The following is a 17,041-nucleotide window of genomic DNA, read 5'->3' on the forward strand; positions in this document are numbered from 1 at the left end:
TCCACCGCGGTGATCTATGGCTAACCGCAACTTTGAACGCTTGACCACCAAGGAGATTGGACAACCGTATACACAAACAGCCATGCTCGGCTCGTAAGGTCAGTGTCAAGCTTTCTCCGCAGGGAGTCAGTAGTAACCTTCCATCTCTGCGACCTCATTATAAACATAGTGATTACCTCAACGTCTCTGGATACATTTTTTCCGCTGCTCAATGTAGCATTGAGCAATACGACGTTGCTTGGATACTTTAGAACCAAGACTGCCTTCTCGACACATTCCTTACAAGATGGATTCAATCCAGCGCCAGCCCTTTCAACCTCTGGAGCTGTGGCGTGACGGGACGCCCGATTGGGCGACTTTGGAAAGAACATCTCATCCTTCTGCGCCATCTTCTACGCCCCAGCCCGATCCAGCGATAACCCCGTCTACTCTGTCCCTTCCGCGCCCAGTGCTGCAGAAAGACCAAATTACAGCTCATACAATTGAGCCGGTCTTCCAAAACCCATGGTTGACGTACGAGGCGATCGTGGTGATCTTTCAAGGACGGTCTGTCTTTCTGGGCCGACACAGGAAAAACAAAGCGACACTCGTCAATATTCATCTTCTGAGGCAGCAATCCTCATCCGTCAAGCCAGTGCTGGAAACAATCAACCATTTCTCTCACCCCAGCTTTCTAGGTCTGCTGGGGTGCTATTGTTGGGAGGAGCAGGTATTTCTGGTCCGCGAGTCTGTAGAGATCTCAGTGAGTCACGTCCTCGCATCAAGGTGCACTATCACTGAGGGTGAGATTGCTGCAATTGTTCGGCCGGTACGTACTACTCTCAAGGGTCGACATGCAAAACCAAACGGTGCTCATGCCCGATAGGTCCTCGAAGGAATTCAATATCTGCGCGGCCAGGGGAGAGCACTTGCCGCCTTGAGTGCTGATACCTTGTTACTCACGGAGTTCGGTGGTGTCAGGATCGGTGAGTAGATATCTAAGCATACTGGCGGTCCACGTAAGCACGAGATTCTGACTATTGGCAATGTGGCAGCGGGAGTGGAGCAAAGTTGCCAGATCGATGCAGCCGAGATGGACGCAGCCACAATGAAGCTGTTTGCTTTGGCCGAGGTGGTGGAGAGACTGATCATGAAGAATCCTTCGCAATACCCATGGAGTGCTGAAGTTAAAGGTCTGCCTGACGAGCTGAAGAGATGCAATTCACCGGAGAAACTGCTACGCGTAAGCCTTGACCGCCCAGTCCTTTGAGTCACATGCTGACCAATCAGAGCAAACTGTTCGAGCAATCGGGGGATGAGGGCGAATTGAAGATGCTGGTGAACGCGGCCAACAAGACTGCTTATCACAATCTAGAATCGTTCAAGCGCATATGAGCGTAGTGATGCGCCGTTGCGGAGGTCATCAGTTCCTCTTATCAGTTGGCTGGCGATGTAATACGATCGGGAATGTTCCGTACTGCGGCAGATGGTGCAGAGATTGGAGGCAATCTGAGGAGATCGCTCGCTCGCTCGCGGTGTCCTTCTAGATACAGCCAACCATCATCCACATTACACTGACTAGCAAATTATTCACTATAATTACTGCTACAGCCGGATATCACCATATACTTCTGGCCCCTCTGCCCTGGTTCGCTCTCAATGTGCGCTGTCCGCTTTTCGATTGAATTCAAATACACATGTATAAAGCAGCTCATCGAGATTGTACGATTAAGTGAACGCAACAGGTGGACTAGTCCATCCGCGAGTCAAGATGCGCGTCGTCTTCTGTCTTGTGCTATTATTTCTCGATCTCAAATTGGATAATACAATGTAAATGACAGCCATTGAGCTGTTCTGGTTGGGAAACATGGTCAGACATGGGCAAATCTCACCCGCTTTGTTCGTAGCTGAATTTGGCCTTCTTTGTTAGAAGAGGTACCCTCGCATATCGTTTCCCCATTGCCAGCAAACACGCTATCCTTCGAAAACATCTCAGGGGACATAGCTTTCATGTGATCTAGGAGCAGATATTTGATGGAGTTCCTGTCCCTGATGCATGACTGGATCCATGGTGATATTCCGTACCGGTCCGTGGTATCGGGATTGGCGCCTCTTGAGAGTAGCAGACTCACCAAGTCTCTGTTACTCCTGAACACGGCAAGCCAGAGCACCGTTTGGCCCTCCCGGTTTGGAAGATCGATCTTAACACGAGAGTGTTGAAGGAGCTGGTCCACGACCGCAACTGACCCTTTCTCCACGCCGTACCACAAAGCACATATGCCGTTTTCGTTTCTCATATTCACGCGCGGCTTTCCTTTGCGCAGTAGGAGATCCGTAACCAGCTCTGAGCCATGTTTAGCGGCCATCATGAGAGGAGAGAGACCATCGACCATTGCATCTACGTCGGCTCGGTAGGAAAGCAAGGTCTTTGCAAAGGGGCGATCGTTGGTTTTGGCGGCCCAATGAAGCGCAGAACTTTTTTGGTGCCTGATATTGTATTTGATCAGGGCTAGGCGTAGCTTGGGATAGAGTGTTGAATGTGTACGAGCAAGAGTAGAAATATCGCTTCCCTGCAAGGTGCTGGCTATGATCCAAAGGATCTCTGTTGGGCAGTCGAGAATATTAATCTGCATGGCATTGTCAGCATCTGGAAGGCTTCAATCATTTCAACTCTTCATACCATGATTTTAGGCGCTGGAGTCCAGCTAGTGAAAGGGGACAAAGCGTGTCGCTTAGATGGGCTTTGTTGGTTCGAAGATGACGGGTGATGGCAATGATTGAGTGTTCTTGAGTTAAGAATCCAGGCAAAAGCGAGATGACGAGGTAAAGGAGAAGCTTAAATAACACTGGTGGCCACCGGCCCAGCATCAGTTTTCTCCTACCTACTGACGTAGCAACGGGCTAGTGGTCCTGGGAACGCTGTCTGAGCATTGGGGAGTCTCGTATTCCTGGGAGCGTCTCCTGGCTTCTGAAATGTTGCTCGGCTCTATGGAGACCAGATCCATGGGAAACATGATCTTTATGATTGAGATTCTACGGCATTTGTGCATTTAAGGGAAGGTCCAGATTTGGTCCAGCTAGAATAAAAGAACAACCCCAACTATGATGTAGGCACCAGGCGATGACGTTACAGACCCTAAGATGAGTTTTGAATGATCTGTCGATCCATAGCTGACCGATCTAGCCTGGGATGTTAACTCCAGTGCTTGCGACCTGCTTTTATGTCAAGACAGTCCTAAACGGCGAGTAAAGCAGCTTACTGATTTGTCCGATTCGGGCATCGCACATTGATTCTGACTAGCAGCATCCAGATAAGGTTCTTCCAGTGCACATTTATATGGCGATCAAACGCACTGGTTCTGTATCATGGTCTTCATCTACAGGAACATCGAAATATACTTGATAACGTGTAAGCGCTTGAGTCCTACTGGCGGTGTGGTCTGTCACGTGTGTGGTCTAGCCTTCTTAGATTAGGCGCAGTCTGCCCAGCAGAATATCTACTAGCAATTGCTTCGAGCTTTAAGCACAATTACACGACCAAACCCTTGGCTGATATGGCTAGGCTCTGGTGGTAGTGCTGTAGTACCTGTATGGAAGCATAAGCTGTGTTTCGCATACAAGTGCGATTGCATACAACAGAGGCAACAAATTCGTAAAAGGTGACCTCAGATATATATAATGTGTAGTATGATTTGAAGTTTCAATCACGAACCTAGAGAACATGGCTGTCCACGGCCTAGGCGAGCCCTTCGCGCTCGCTACCTCCTTCTTATATGCCATAAATCTACCACCAGCATTTTCACATGTAAAAACGCGTCCTTTGCACGGTGATACCCGCGTTGCGATAGACGCAAAGTGATGTTTCCCAAAACGGGGGTTCAACTTCGGATCCACTCAACAGCACCCATTGGCCAGAGCGCTAGCGCTCTTTAGTTAACGCGAACACGCGACCACATTGTCAGTCAAGCCACCTCGTCGCGTAGCGGAGCCTGCGATATTCCTAGCGCCATGCTGTCTATGCTATCACCAGATTCATCTTGCCTGCATCCATGCAAATTTGGCCTGCTCCGCTCCTGGGCTTGATGATCCTGCAAAACCTGCATAGCTTTGGTGATCCCATTTGTGACACGAACCAACTCGCCTTCTAGGTGAGTTGCTCGAGATGAACTATTCTCCAACTCGTCCTGAAGCCGACGAATTTTGGCGTGAAACGTGCGATTCTCGCCGAGGGACTCCTAGAGATAGATGCTCGTGCGGTCAAGCTCGTTCTTCATTTTATGATTGGCGCATTCCAGCTCGCGGATCTTTGCCGTGAAAGAGCCGCTTTCCTCCTCGTCACTACGGGCTGGCCCGAACTACATTCAAACTTAGCATTGTGTTGGCCTCAGACAACTGTAGGGATCGCAAGGCTCACCTCTTCTTTCGGCGGGTGGTCCCGTTCTAACTGGGCAACCTGTAGCGTCTGCGGAGTAACTGCCTCAAGCGACCGGCCTAGTTCCTCGCAAATGGACCTGTACAGGCCGACACTTCCACCGCCCAAGTTGGACTGCAACAGGCTCTTCTTGGATTCCGTTACCGACCAAGCGTATCCATCCCCAGCCGATGGCTGTAGACGGACTTGGCTGGGAGCGACGACAAGGCCAAGTCGGTCATCTGACGCGGATTAATTTCGCTCATCAGGCGGAGGGAAAAATGATGACATACGTATATGGGCTGCTAATGCCTCACGGCACTGTTGTCTGAAGAAGGCGCGCTTTTCATTACTCGTGAGAACCATGATTGTATTTGATCTGTCAAACAAGGCTCACACCGTTGATATATATTCAAGTTAGAGATTGTATGCCTCTACGACTTATCGGTTGAAGACTATCTGATTGTCGTTCAAGCATGTACACCCCAGTGGGGCCAACCGGTTACGGGTGACCACAGTTGACCGACCGTTGGAAATTGTCAACTGGCTATGAAGTTCGGTCAGCGTTAATTTAACCCACGACAATTGTATTAGCAATAGTCGTCAGATTTGTGACCATGACCTGAAGAATTGACTCTTCCGACCATGAGTCTCTTTCGACCATGAGTTCTCATACACCATTTCACCCTAGATCTCGGCTTATGTTTTCTAGCTTCGCTTCTGCCGCTTGCTAGACGAGTCGGGCAGCCCGAACCACGCTGGGCAATGCGGCTGCAGGATTCGGATTCTGCCCCGCTGGAAAGATTGGCTTTTTGGGGGGGAGAGGGTGGAACCCCGTAGATGGCTGATATTGTGTTCTCAGCGACCGTAGGAAAGTATTGTGACGAACAATCCAAGTGAGTGAACTCCACCAATTTACTTCCTTGGCCTATGAGCCGCTGAGCGCAGCCACATGGAGCATGTCCGCCTGGACAGATGACTAGAAAACAAAGGGAGTAAGATGCTTGGAATGAGCTCAGAGGATGGCTGACAACTTACACACACACACACACACACACACACACAATTCATTAACGCCCGGCGGCTGAGCCGAAAGGGCAACTATCACTGATCTAAATGTACATGCCTTAGCCAATGCTGTGCCTCCTTGGAGCCCATACAAAATTCCTTTCAGTGTATGTCATCTCAAATGTCAATATCTTAGCGGGTCCTTGTGGGTTAGTGTTGTTAGTAGACTTGCTTGAAGGCGCTTCTCCAAGTGTTCAACATCCTATCCTCGGCAGTTGAAGCGCGTCTACCGTCTCTGGCACAAGGTAGTTGGTGGGGGTTCGATTAGGGTTGAGGCGGGGTAGGGTTAATCTGTGTTGGTCGACGCGGTCAAGCGGTGTCGAGTCGGCCCGTGGCGATTGCAAACCGTATTGTGGCTCGCACTGCTTCAAAATTCGGCTTCCAGTTCTGGTCATCCAAAGGCGATTTTCCGCCTAGGAAAAAAGATATGTTGCCTCGGTGAGTATGGGTACATTGCAGCATTTCCGTCCGGTGTGTGGTCCACCTCTGACATCGAAAGAGGAAGTGCTCCACGGTCTCTCTGGCTTGTCCACATGCGCATTGATCTGACTCTGCGACATTGATTCGATGGAGATATCCGTTGAGTCTAGCCATGCCAGTCCGGAGTTGGGCCAGCGCGCTCGCTTCTTTCCACGATAATCGATCATACAACTGCCGGGTATGTTTTCGTGGGAGTGCTGCATCCACTCGTTTGGAGTGTTTCCCTACATTCTCTGGCAGGCAATTTTTGGGGACTGGTTGGGGTCGTGAGATGTTCAGTGTTGTCGACTTCATCCGTGGGACCTGCGCTTGCGGGGTAGCATCCTCTTGCGTCGCGGCCCGAGCCTGCTCTTTCGCTAGGCCTAGCAGTTCATTACCTTCGCTGGTCGGGACCCAACAGATGCTGATGCGGTTCTCGTGCTTCCATAGTCTCTTGATCAGCTTGTATGTTTGGCAGATGTGTTCCTGGCCCGATTGTTGTCGAGGATTCTTCAGCGTGAGAGCCGCGGCTTTGTTGCTCGTGAGCAGCGTGACCCTGCACCGTTTCAGTCCTCGTAGCGTGCCCAGTGCGTATGCCATTGCTGCCAATTCGCCGGAGTATGGGTTCTGCTCGGTCCTTGCGCCCAGCGTGACGGATAAAGTTTTCAGCCTCGGTTTTCGATACCGAGGTGGCTGCTTCTCAATCGCCACGCCAAATCCTACCATTTCATTCCGCGCCGAACTGCTGACCGCGAATCGCATGGCTCCGCCCGCTTCGGTCTGTGTCTCCGGTACATCATAACTATCGCTCTGCACCCGTTCTTCCCACGGTGCCAGTGTGAATGGATTGATGGTTTCCAGGGTTTCCATCTCAATGGTCTTCAGCGCGTCGGCGACCTGATACAAAGGCGAACGGTGGTATCTTCTGAATTTCTTGATCTGAGCAGTACTCCTGCGGAGGGGATTAGTTACCGGTAGGGTGTGCATATCGGTCCACATCTTCGCAGCTCGTCTCCAGAGCCGGTGTTGCACCGTGGCGATGTGAGCCTCCGCTTCCGCTACGCTGGTGGCAACTGTGAGGAATGTCCCGACAATCGCTTGCGCTCCTACCCTTTGCACTCTGTTGATCGGCCCGATGTTCTTATTCTTGCATGCGTGCATCCAGACATTGGAGGCATAGTCCACCACCGGGGCCACGGTCGACGTGAATAGCTGCCGCGCTGTTGCGGGGGATAGATCCCGAAGCCGCCGAAGCTCCATCGCCGCCTCGAGTCCCTTGGACGCTGCCCTCGCGATATGTTCCCTGTATTTGAGTCTCGTGTCCATTATGACGCCAAGAACCTTGACATGGTCTCTTGGTTCAACGGTCTCTCCCTTGATAGTGAATGGCTCCAAGTCCAACTTGTGCGCCTTGGGGGCGAAGTGTATGATGGCAGTTTTCTCTGCTTCAAAAGTCGCTCCACTTCTTCTTTCCCAGTCGAGTGCTTCATTGACGATTGTTTCAATACCGTGCCGGTTGCTCTGCGCAGTCGGTCCGGTCACCCACGCGGTAAAGTCATCCACGAAGGCACTCGCGCCTCCCTGGCCGTCGAGCTGTCGCTGTACGAGATCTGCGTTGAAGAAGAGGAACAGGATCGGGGACAGTGGAGAACCCTGAGGCAGTCCAGCCTGTGGGAGGCTTTGGGCCTCAGATGCTTGCCCATTGATTTGGATGGTCGCCGTTCGCTCCGAGCAGAACTCTTCGACCCACCAAAGCAGGACCTCCGGTATACCTCGCGCTTTCATCCTCTGGAGCAATCGCTCCTTACAGACCCCATTGTAGGCTCCTTTGACATCGAAGCTGATCAGGCTCAAGACCCGTCGGCCACGCCATGCCGCGTAGATTTGCTCTTGCAAAAGTAAGAGAGCTTGCTCCGCTGACCGCTGCTTACGAGCCCCAAAGTGGCTGGTCGGAAGTAGGCCGTAGGTTTCCACCGCGTGTGAGATTCTTTCTGCGATGGCTGATTCCATCACCTTGCCCAGTGTCGCGAGGAGTGAAATCGGCCTCCAGGCCTTCGCAATGGATCAGAACCAAACTCCATTCAGAGAAAATGTGATTGTTCGTAATGAAACTGCTAGGATCTTATATAAGTGACGAACTTCTACATGGATCTTAAATTTGAAGGCGCAGGATGGATTCAAGCGATGGTGATGATAAGTTATCTTGATGTTGCGATGGGGGATTGATGGTTGGCCTCTTATGTCAAGGAGAACAACAAACTAATCATGCCCGATATTTCTGATCAGAGGATTCAAGCTACTACAGTAGGTATAAAGGAAACCGGGGGAGAAGAACAGAACAGAACAATAAGGAACGAATGGGATGGATGGATGAGGAGAGACGCCTCTCCATCCCCCTCGGAGGGGCATTAGGCCCAAAGGGGACTACCCATCCCCAAAGGCGTCTAACAATTTCCATTGAAGTGGGACCAATGGTTGCAGCACATTGTTCACCAATGAGCTTTAATTACAGCGTATACCGTGCACTCGTCTTGCCAGTAATCGTGTACGCCGGCATTGATGATCGATGGACGTCCGAAACCGGGAGCAGCCTTGAAAGTTGAGCAGCGCCTGGTTCTCCTGTTGAAGGTAGCTACCTCGCATTTAGTTATGGAGGTGCAGAATTCTGCGCACTGTCGTAGTGTATCTTTGTAACTAGTCGGGCCAGCGACACCCCACTTACGGCCGGCCTTATCAACAAGCGGCATCACTCCTTCGATATATTTTCAGTACAGTCAGAATCCTTGAAAACACTTAGGTACTTACTAGTCGTGTAGCCCATTCTATACTTAGTTGAACCATCGTTCAAGAAGTGCCCACTATTCTTCCGGTTACCTGTTGCTTTGTTAGCATTCTGAATGTGATTGCGATTGCACAGGGCCAATAAAGAGCCAAAACCTACACATCCGGTCTGATAGGTCAAGGCCATCCTTATCAGAAGGAGGCTTTTGCACAGGCTTGGAGGGAGCGGGATTATTTTTCAGTTTTTCCTTTTCAAGCATCGTTTTAGATTCCAGTAGTTCTTTTTGAACCTTCTCCTTGTCCTTTTGGCATTTCTCTTTATCGGCGTCGGCGGCCTGAAGCTTCTTGTTAAGGTCGGAAATTTGCTTCTCACATTCAGCTTGAAGTGATTGCTGGAGGAGCGATTTGTCGCTGGAACACTTCTCGTCGGCATGTTTCTGGCATGTGTCGATTTCCGCCTTAACTTGATCTTGACAGCTGTGTTCAAGCTCGGCTTTCAAATTGTTCATCTCGTCGGTACATTGATGGTGAATATCCTCCTTTTGAGAATCACAACCAGCATCGCAGGCAGTCTGGCACTCCTGTTTTGCCTGGTTGATTTCTTCTTGGCAGTCTGGGACAGGTGGAAGATCGACAATAGGGGGTAGAGGGGTGACCACCTGTCCAGCCCGTTCTGTGTTGACCAGGATCACCCATTGCTTAGAAGGATCGGCGTGAAGCTGAAACGCACCCGTAGACTTCCAACATGCCCCACCGTTTCCTAGAGGCTGCCAAGAGGAGGCATGGCATGTGGTGTCCGCAGAACAGGCTTTGGCACATTCATAGACGTTTGAGGCAGGCACAAATATAGGGCCAAAGCTTTCAGCAAAGGAGTTGCATGTGTACTCATAGAGCACACCACCAACTGAAGCCTGACCGGTTCCGGAGCCTGCACAGCAGGAGGCTTTGTTGTCCGACGTAGCAGCATTTGGATCAAGACATGGTTCGTTGGTAGCCCATGCCCCTGCGAGGTGGAGGGAAAGAAGGAGAGACAATTTGAAGGCCATAGCTCAACAGATTGAAGGTTGTTGTGAGTGAGCAGAGTGCCATGGATCAATCCTGCCTTTTAAGCTGGAGGGATAGACCAGCAATGACTATGACATGAAAGTATACCAGGGCAAGAGCCGAAGAATGTTACACAGGACAAACCTAGGCGTAAGGGACAAGAGAAATCCCTCATAGTAGCTGGGGACTTTTCCACTAATGCTGCGAGGACATAGTGAGATGCCGTAATTGACGTGGACTTACCACTCCAAATCTGGTTTACCGGTAGGCGTAGTGAAAGATTATTGGGCTAAGGAACGGCCCGGTGAGCTCGTTCAACCTTGAGCCCCTTGCGTTGCTGCCGATCCTTATCCTGTAGCTCACAAGCGTCAGGGCTTGTTCTTCGTTCAATGCGTATCGTGTCATTTCCCGGCACGATCGTTGGCATGGGCATTGTTACTTCAGGGTACGTTTCTATGAAGTCAAAATCCATCCCCAAATGATTCATATTGTAAGCGCACAATTCTGTCGGTAGATCTCGCTTGTAGACTAGCACAACTTGAGGTAAGAGCAAAAACGAAAATACCACTAGAGGAATCTACATGCTACATTATCATCTAAGTGCGGTGACGCAGAGAGGCGTTTCATGGGGATTACGCAAGATGTAGTACTGATCCACGGCGCAGACGCTGGACGCATATTTGCAGCATGCACCAGATGTTACACAATCGGTAGCGTACGAGCGCACCAGCCGACAAAAGGTGATAGATTGCCTCGGCGTACGTATTTTTCCTCATCGCAAAATAGTGTTGCGGTCTCGATAGAGTGCGGAGTGCCGGCATATCGCGATATGGCAAAACAGGCAAACCAGCCGCTAGGTGCCGGGGCTCACGTCACGTTGCATGCTCTATCGGTCTGGCAACAGGATGCGTCATTGATGGCAATTAGGGATAATTTTTGGTGGCCTTGGAAGTACATAGCATTATAATATTCCCTGCCGCGTCGTCGTAAAAATACCTAGGCGTCTGGAAATAATGCCCCGGAGATCGGACAACGCAATGTGGACCTGGAAATAGACGTAAAAAGAAAAAAGAAGATAAGAGGAAAAGAAAGAGGAGGAGAAAAAGAAAGCACAGTAAACCTATTCTCGCTTTTAACCGGCACTTCATAGAAACAGAAAGCCGGGCAATCTAATTCGCCCGCAATGTACGGTCCTTACGAATTCTGCTACACGTTTCCACATTCGACGATGTTGTACCTACAGAAGTAGTCACTGGGGATGATGTGAGGTGGCAGGCTGAAGAGGCCATCAAATTGCGGACAGACTTTAACATGGCCGGCAGGTTGCACAGTTTAGCTTGCTTCCCGACCACCCTTGCATGGACAAGGATACCCCATAGTCTGATCGCCATCTGCGTTTTCCTATGCCCTAGTAACAGTGTAGTACTGCATGTCTAGAGCGATGCCAAGTCTCTCTCAACGCAGTGGTTCCGGTGGAGTAAGAGAAAGATTTGACATAGAATGCAGTCGTCACTTGACATGTCTCACAGCGAAATGCGCTACCTGCAGGTGTACTACCAACTCCTCAACCCACAATTGCCGCAATGCTAGGAGTATAGGATTAGCTCTGAGATTATCGATGACGACGATATGAGATTAGGAGCTACCGAGAGATATAAATCTGGGCTACCTGCCGCTGTTCTCGGCATGCCCCATCCCTCCACCACATCTCGAGTCTCGATAAACCATTCCATTAGCCAATCCAGTAAACAGCTACGACGGCAATGGGCGTAGCGTCAGGCGCTCTCCTTTTGGCCCTCGGGGTCATCCATGTTGCTGGCCAGGACAGCAGCTTGCCTTTAGTTCCCCAACTGAACACGGTGAGTCTGCAACAGTTGGCAAATAACGGCACGAGCGCTGCTGTGGCGCATGCCGCTAGCTACAAATCAATCAGCCTTGAAGACATAATCCCACTACAGGATGCCAATGGCAACACCAAGTGCTGCCCGCGAGGAACCTTCTTCAACGGAAATGAATGTATCTTCCTGAACCATGCGGTCTGCCCGCGGGGAACCACCCTCGAGGGGAATATCTGCATCAGCACCATTCCTCCCTCCTGTCCTTCCGGCCTTCAATTTGATGGACATATCTGTATCTCGACCTCCCCGCCGAATTGTCCACCTGGCTCAATCTTCCATGACACCGCCTGTGTGGCAAAGCAGACACCGAGTTGCCCACCTGGGCACTCTTACCACGGTGACAAGTGTGTGCTTGACCAGCCTGCGGCCTGCGCCCCCGGCTCTAAGTTTCAAGATGGTAAATGCCTTTCCTCCCAGAAGCCTGTTTGCCCCAACAATCTGAAACTCGTTGGTACGGCCTGCGTCGACGCCAACCCGCCGCTCTGCCCCCTGGTACATCCCTTATCAATAGTCTCTGCGCTACAACCTCTCCTCCTACTTGCCCCACTGGGCATCAATACAGCAACAACGTTTGCATTTCCAGTCAGGCCCCGTCGTGTCCCCCCGGCACAAATTTCGAGGCCGGGGCGTGTCGCGCGCAGACTCCGGCTCAATGTCCCCCTGGTGCAGTTCTGGATGGCAACATCTGTCGCTCCCCCGACAATCCAAACTGCCCTCCTGGGTCACACTTTGAAGGCTCGCTGTGCACTTCGCGGACTACACCAACCTGCCCTCCTGGTCAGAATCTATCCGCCGATTCTAAGACCCAACAGGTGCGCTGCTGTATTGCAGGGCTCACTTGGGATAGCGCAGCCTCGATCTGTGTGCTGATACCCGCCAATCCTGACTCTTGTCCTCCAGGGACCTCTTACAATGGTCAGCGGTGTGTCTTTACACCTACCGTCGAGCCTTCCTGTCCTCCTGGAACAACATTGAAGGACGGCCAGTGTTCCGCTTCTACCAACCCCGTATGTCCCTCCGGGACCACGTTCAACGGCAACAGCTGTGTGACATCGCGTCCACCATCCTGTCCAGCGGGCCTTACTTTCGATGGGAAAGTCTGCGTCCACCCGTCCCAACCGAGCTGTCCTCCGGGTACCACTCTCAGTGGAAACAATTGTGTTTCGAGCACCCCTCCTGGTTGTCCACCAGGCACCGCCCTCACCGGTGGATTTTGTGCGAGCTCACAGCCTCCAGTGTGTCCTCCCGGATCCACCCTCACCGGCCAAGTCTGCGTTTTCCCGCAGCACCCCACTTGTCCTCCTGGGTCTACGCTGGATGGTGAAAACTGTGTTACTCCTCAGCCGCCCACGTGTCCGCCCCAAACAGTGTTCGACGGCACTTACTGCATCACTAGCCATCGGCCAACCTGCGCTCCTGGATTTACGTTTAACGGAAACCGCTGTGTTTCGGAACAGCAGCCTGGTTGCCCACCTGGCACTACATTCGATGGCACGAAATGCGCCTCGAGCAAGCAGCCAGTCTGTCCTCCCAATACTACGTTTGATGGTACCTCTTGTACCCACAACGTCCAGCCCGACTGCCCCACCGGTCTTGTGTTTAATGGGAAGAACTGCGTTCACCAAAACCCGCCCTCCTGTCCTCCTGGTACCACATTTGACGGGACTAAGTGTGTGTCAGATAATGTCCCGGGTTGTCCGCCTGGGTCCAAGTTTGACGGCAAGGACTGCATAAATGAGAACCTACCCAGCTGTCCACCAGGCACCCAATTGAGCGGCGCCAATTGTGTGAGTACTCAGCCACCTAGCTGCCCACCTGGTACCCGCTTCGACGGTCGAGTTTGCGTTCAGGAAAGCCCACCCGCTTGCCCACCTGGCCAGGTGATGATCAACAACACCTGCCAGCAAAAGGAGGGTCCTGGCTGTCCCCCTGGCACCACCTTTGATGGCACTAGGTGTACCACCGTTGTTCAGCCCGAGTGCTACAGTCTCGATGTTTGTCCTCCTAGTGCCGGTCCCATCCCATTCTCCTAAAGTAAGCGTCTTACGTGTTGGCTATGGCTGTGGTAAACGACTTATTTTCCTTGATTCATCACTAAGCTATGGCAAACTTTGGTCTGGTCCTACTCCACTCTCTCTCATGTTCGTGCGCCAGCCTTTCTTGCCGTGTCATGAGTCGACGAAATGTTGTCTCCCAGTAATGTAGTGTCAACCTCTGTTTACTACTCTTGGGACTGTCGATTTTAAATCACTCGCTCGTTTGAACCTTTTCTTTCGTTCTTTTTAACCCCAAATATAGTACTTCTTCAAGCTCAAGAAATAAGATATTAGTCAAGCCATGGAACTTGGACTTTAGTAGAATAAAGAAGATATCGATATTCAGCATTCCTAGGCGAATAGCTCTTAAAAGACTTTGTAGTCTAGTATATCGTGGAAAGCCCGACATTGAAATTACAGGCGATTTTGGTCACGTTTTCGCCACACGTGGTCTCCATCCTCGGTCAGACAGAACACACAGTGTGAGACTCAGTAGCATCAATTGTTGGAGAATAGCACAGATATTAGCAACCGACGCCAGAATAGCCGGTTGGGCCCGGCGAAACGCACCATGGAACACTCTTCGTTCGCAGCATTGTGGAAGTCACAACTGCTGCACTGGCTCGGGGTTGGTTGACAGGCGCAATGGCGGGTCTTGTCTGAGCCGATGAGGTGACCGGTCAGTGTTCTCTGATGCTGCAGGGCGTCGCCTGGAGTCTGACGATGTCTGATGCTGGCCCGGATGAACAATAACTGGTGGAGAGGCCATTCTGCAGCCATGTGGTACTCGCACCTGGTTGCGGACGGCTGCTTCATACCACTGCTGACCAAGTTGCTCTGCCTGTCGTTGCCGACGCCATCTCACGCAGAGAAATTCTTTGGCAACATCACAGAGCTTCGATTGCAAATTTTGACAGGCCAAACGGCTCTCAGTCGAGAGTGGTCAACTTTTGATGGCCTCCAGCTTCTAACCGTTTCGGGTCATCACCAAGGCTGCCAGCTTGAGCCCTTCCTCATGACATACTGCAAGGTTGGCTTTGCCGTGTTTGGATTGTGCCGAAGCTGCAAATCACAGGCAGAATTTGAGCACAAAAGTTTGCAGAGATGACTTGGCCTGTGTTCTTTTCATATTTGGTATATCCTAAGGTCCGACAGCGCTGATGCGGTTCCTTAGGTCTGGTACGATGATCGACACGCAGCCACTTTCATCTCTTTTATCTTCGTAGCACGGCGGGAAATCGAGACGGTTTAGTTCGAAATGTTCCAAGATGGTGTCCTTCCTATCTCACGTTAGCGTGGTCGAGAGCAGCCGGGTTCACCTTACCAGTTCTGATACAGCCCTCGATATGCAGCAGAAGGATCCCGGTTTTGCACGTAACTCGGAGAGATAGTATGACACTCATCTAACACTCCAAATTCCGAGCATCCTTGTACAGTATGTCTCGATTGCCTGCACGTTCGAGTTGCTCGCTCGCTTGTTTCTTCACCTCATTTGGCAAATAGTCTACGCTCTCGCAAGCAGAATCACTTGCTGGTAGGCCCATCAGAGCAGAGCATGTAGAGGAGTCGGGCAGGTTTAGAACGGGCCCTGCATATCCGAATTGTTGGGAATTGGCTAGGGCTTTTATAGATGGGTAGTCAGTCAATGATGGTCACGTGTGAGGCCCAGTGGCCCTCCTGCTTCTGATGGTTTGGAACCAATGAACACTTGCCCCTCAATTTAAACGCGACTTATCAACCGTTCAAGTCCGATTTTGGCCCGTCCTATACATGGACTACCCGTTTATCATATCTCTCGGTCATTGTGTCTTTGCACCGTCATGTTATATTTCCAATCATCAGATAATTGCACCTGGTTTCAGAGTGACTATTAGGCACTTTATTGACTGTCAATTAGAGAGCGTAAAAGGGAAGAAACGGGGAAAAACGATATTAACCTAGCTCTCAAGATGCAGTCTATCATCTGACCATACGACGCTATGGGACGGCGAGCGAACTCGGGAGAGCGTACAATCAACTTTCTTACGCCGCCAAGTATGGGCCGTGCCGCAGACTACAATCTTCATCCTTTTGCGAGCTTTTAAGTGAGGAACGACAGATTAAGGACATGCGTTGAATGCGCCAAGGAATACCTTATGGTGAACGTAAGGTCACGGCGACGATAAAAAAATAGCATCGGGAGCCCCAGTCGAAACATCATCTCTCGCATTGTCCAAAATAATGCCCGCCATCTCTCGTCAGCCAACGCGCCGCCGGGGTGACGAACTCGAAGCCATGCCCTTACTTGGTCGCCGCCCTAACACGCGACCGTCGCGGAAGCCTAAGGGCGTGAACAGCCCGGCTGAATCAACATTGAAGCGAGACCAGCCTACACTTCGACTGCGGCTTCCGCAGAGATGCTTGAAACCAGAGACGTGGTGGACGTCTCTTACCGCGTTTGGTGCACGTGATGATATTTCTGAGCACATGCTGGAACACGAGAAAGCCATTGCCGCGGAGGAAACCCGACAGGAATGGACGCGACGTCTGCGGCCCATGCCGCACCGACAGAACCCACCAGCAAAGAAAGGAACAGAACGAAGAAGGAGCTAGCGTTGTTCCATCCTATAGTATCTGGTGGACGAACCATGCAGTGAAAGGTCGAACCTTCAACCAATAGAGGAAACTTTTAGTTTACAGTACTGTGGCACAGTCGCGGTACAGACTGAATCCAGAGAGTTGTATGGCATTTCCGTTTGAAGAATTTGCACGTTGTCACTTAGAAGATGTAGCCATTGGTAACGCCCTGGACACTCAGCTCCACACATACATATTTTCCGTCTAGGTATATATGTACACACGCCCGAAATCCGTTTCGCCGCTTAATCTCTTTGATGATTCGGCTTATCCTGTAGGGTCAGTCATCAAATAGACTATCGAAATGAGCCTACGTATTTAAACTTGAAGCAGCTGCGCTATATCTCCTCCACGGGCGGACCAGTTTACCGAAAGTGTTCTCTTCAATTGGTGCTTTTACAATATCTATCTCTTTGTACCATCTATGTGAGCTACGTCATTGTAGATCGACCTTTTAATGCCGCTTATGGAAGGAATTTGGCTCAACAGAGAATTACGGTAGAATTTTGATTGGTAAATATAGAGGCAGATACACTAGCTTCGCACAGAGTGACAATATAAAAACAAAAGTTTTATCCCGGGTCAGTAAGAGCGACTGATGCCGGAACTTGTTGCTTAGAAACATGTACAGTATCCCACCACCGGAAGAATAGAAATTAGTATCTGTACTCAACAATTGGTCCTGATTTTCCGTTTTTCAGGATTGGCTTGACTGGTGGACACCCCGGTGTTTCAATAGTGAACTGCCA

General features: G+C 50.9%; 7 protein-coding genes across 7 annotated transcripts; 4 read left to right on the top strand and 3 right to left on the bottom strand.

Moving 5' to 3' along the window:
• Positions 1-1,850: 1,850 nt before the first annotated feature.
• Positions 1,851-2,662, bottom strand: N7489_011652 (ankyrin repeat domain-containing protein; the record flags this gene model as incomplete). The annotated part of the gene is made up of 2 exons (XM_056717401.1): positions 1,851-2,606; positions 2,660-2,662. The coding sequence occupies 2 exons, from the start codon at positions 2,660-2,662 to the stop codon at positions 1,851-1,853; spliced, it is 759 nt and encodes a 252-aa protein (XP_056565023.1).
• A 1,552-nt stretch (positions 2,663-4,214) lies between these two features.
• On the bottom strand, positions 4,215-4,756 carry N7489_011653 (uncharacterized protein; the record flags this gene model as incomplete). The annotated part of the gene is made up of 3 exons (XM_056717402.1): positions 4,215-4,334; positions 4,394-4,632; positions 4,684-4,756. 3 exons carry the CDS (start codon positions 4,754-4,756, stop codon positions 4,215-4,217), a joined length of 432 nt encoding a protein of 143 aa, XP_056565024.1.
• A 3,650-nt stretch (positions 4,757-8,406) lies between these two features.
• Positions 8,407-9,744, bottom strand: N7489_011654 (uncharacterized protein; the record flags this gene model as incomplete). The annotated part of the gene is made up of 4 exons (XM_056717403.1): positions 8,407-8,582; positions 8,640-8,669; positions 8,723-8,791; positions 8,859-9,744. The coding sequence occupies 4 exons, from the start codon at positions 9,742-9,744 to the stop codon at positions 8,407-8,409; spliced, it is 1,161 nt and encodes a 386-aa protein (XP_056565025.1).
• A 1,761-nt stretch (positions 9,745-11,505) lies between these two features.
• N7489_011655 (uncharacterized protein) lies at positions 11,506-13,673 on the top strand (the record flags this gene model as incomplete). Its single annotated transcript, XM_056717404.1, has 2 exons — positions 11,506-12,132; positions 12,228-13,673. 2 exons carry the CDS (start codon positions 11,506-11,508, stop codon positions 13,671-13,673), a joined length of 2,073 nt encoding a protein of 690 aa, XP_056565026.1.
• Positions 13,674-14,454: 781 nt separating this feature from the next.
• N7489_011656 (uncharacterized protein) lies at positions 14,455-14,784 on the top strand (the record flags this gene model as incomplete). The annotated part of the gene is made up of 1 exon (XM_056717405.1): positions 14,455-14,784. One exon carries the CDS (start codon positions 14,455-14,457, stop codon positions 14,782-14,784), a length of 330 nt encoding a protein of 109 aa, XP_056565027.1.
• A 160-nt stretch (positions 14,785-14,944) lies between these two features.
• Positions 14,945-15,237, top strand: N7489_011657 (uncharacterized protein; the record flags this gene model as incomplete). The annotated part of the gene is made up of 2 exons (XM_056717406.1): positions 14,945-15,066; positions 15,180-15,237. The coding sequence occupies 2 exons, from the start codon at positions 14,945-14,947 to the stop codon at positions 15,235-15,237; spliced, it is 180 nt and encodes a 59-aa protein (XP_056565028.1).
• Positions 15,238-15,896: 659 nt separating this feature from the next.
• N7489_011658 (uncharacterized protein) lies at positions 15,897-16,268 on the top strand (the record flags this gene model as incomplete). The annotated part of the gene is made up of 1 exon (XM_056717407.1): positions 15,897-16,268. The coding sequence occupies one exon, from the start codon at positions 15,897-15,899 to the stop codon at positions 16,266-16,268; it is 372 nt and encodes a 123-aa protein (XP_056565029.1).
• Between the last annotated feature and the right edge of the window lie 773 nt (positions 16,269-17,041).

Source organism: Penicillium chrysogenum, assembly GCF_028827035.1.
Source record: "Penicillium chrysogenum strain IBT 35668 chromosome Unknown utg000005l_segment0_segment0, whole genome shotgun sequence".
NCBI lineage: Eukaryota > Fungi > Ascomycota > Eurotiomycetes > Eurotiales > Aspergillaceae > Penicillium > Penicillium chrysogenum.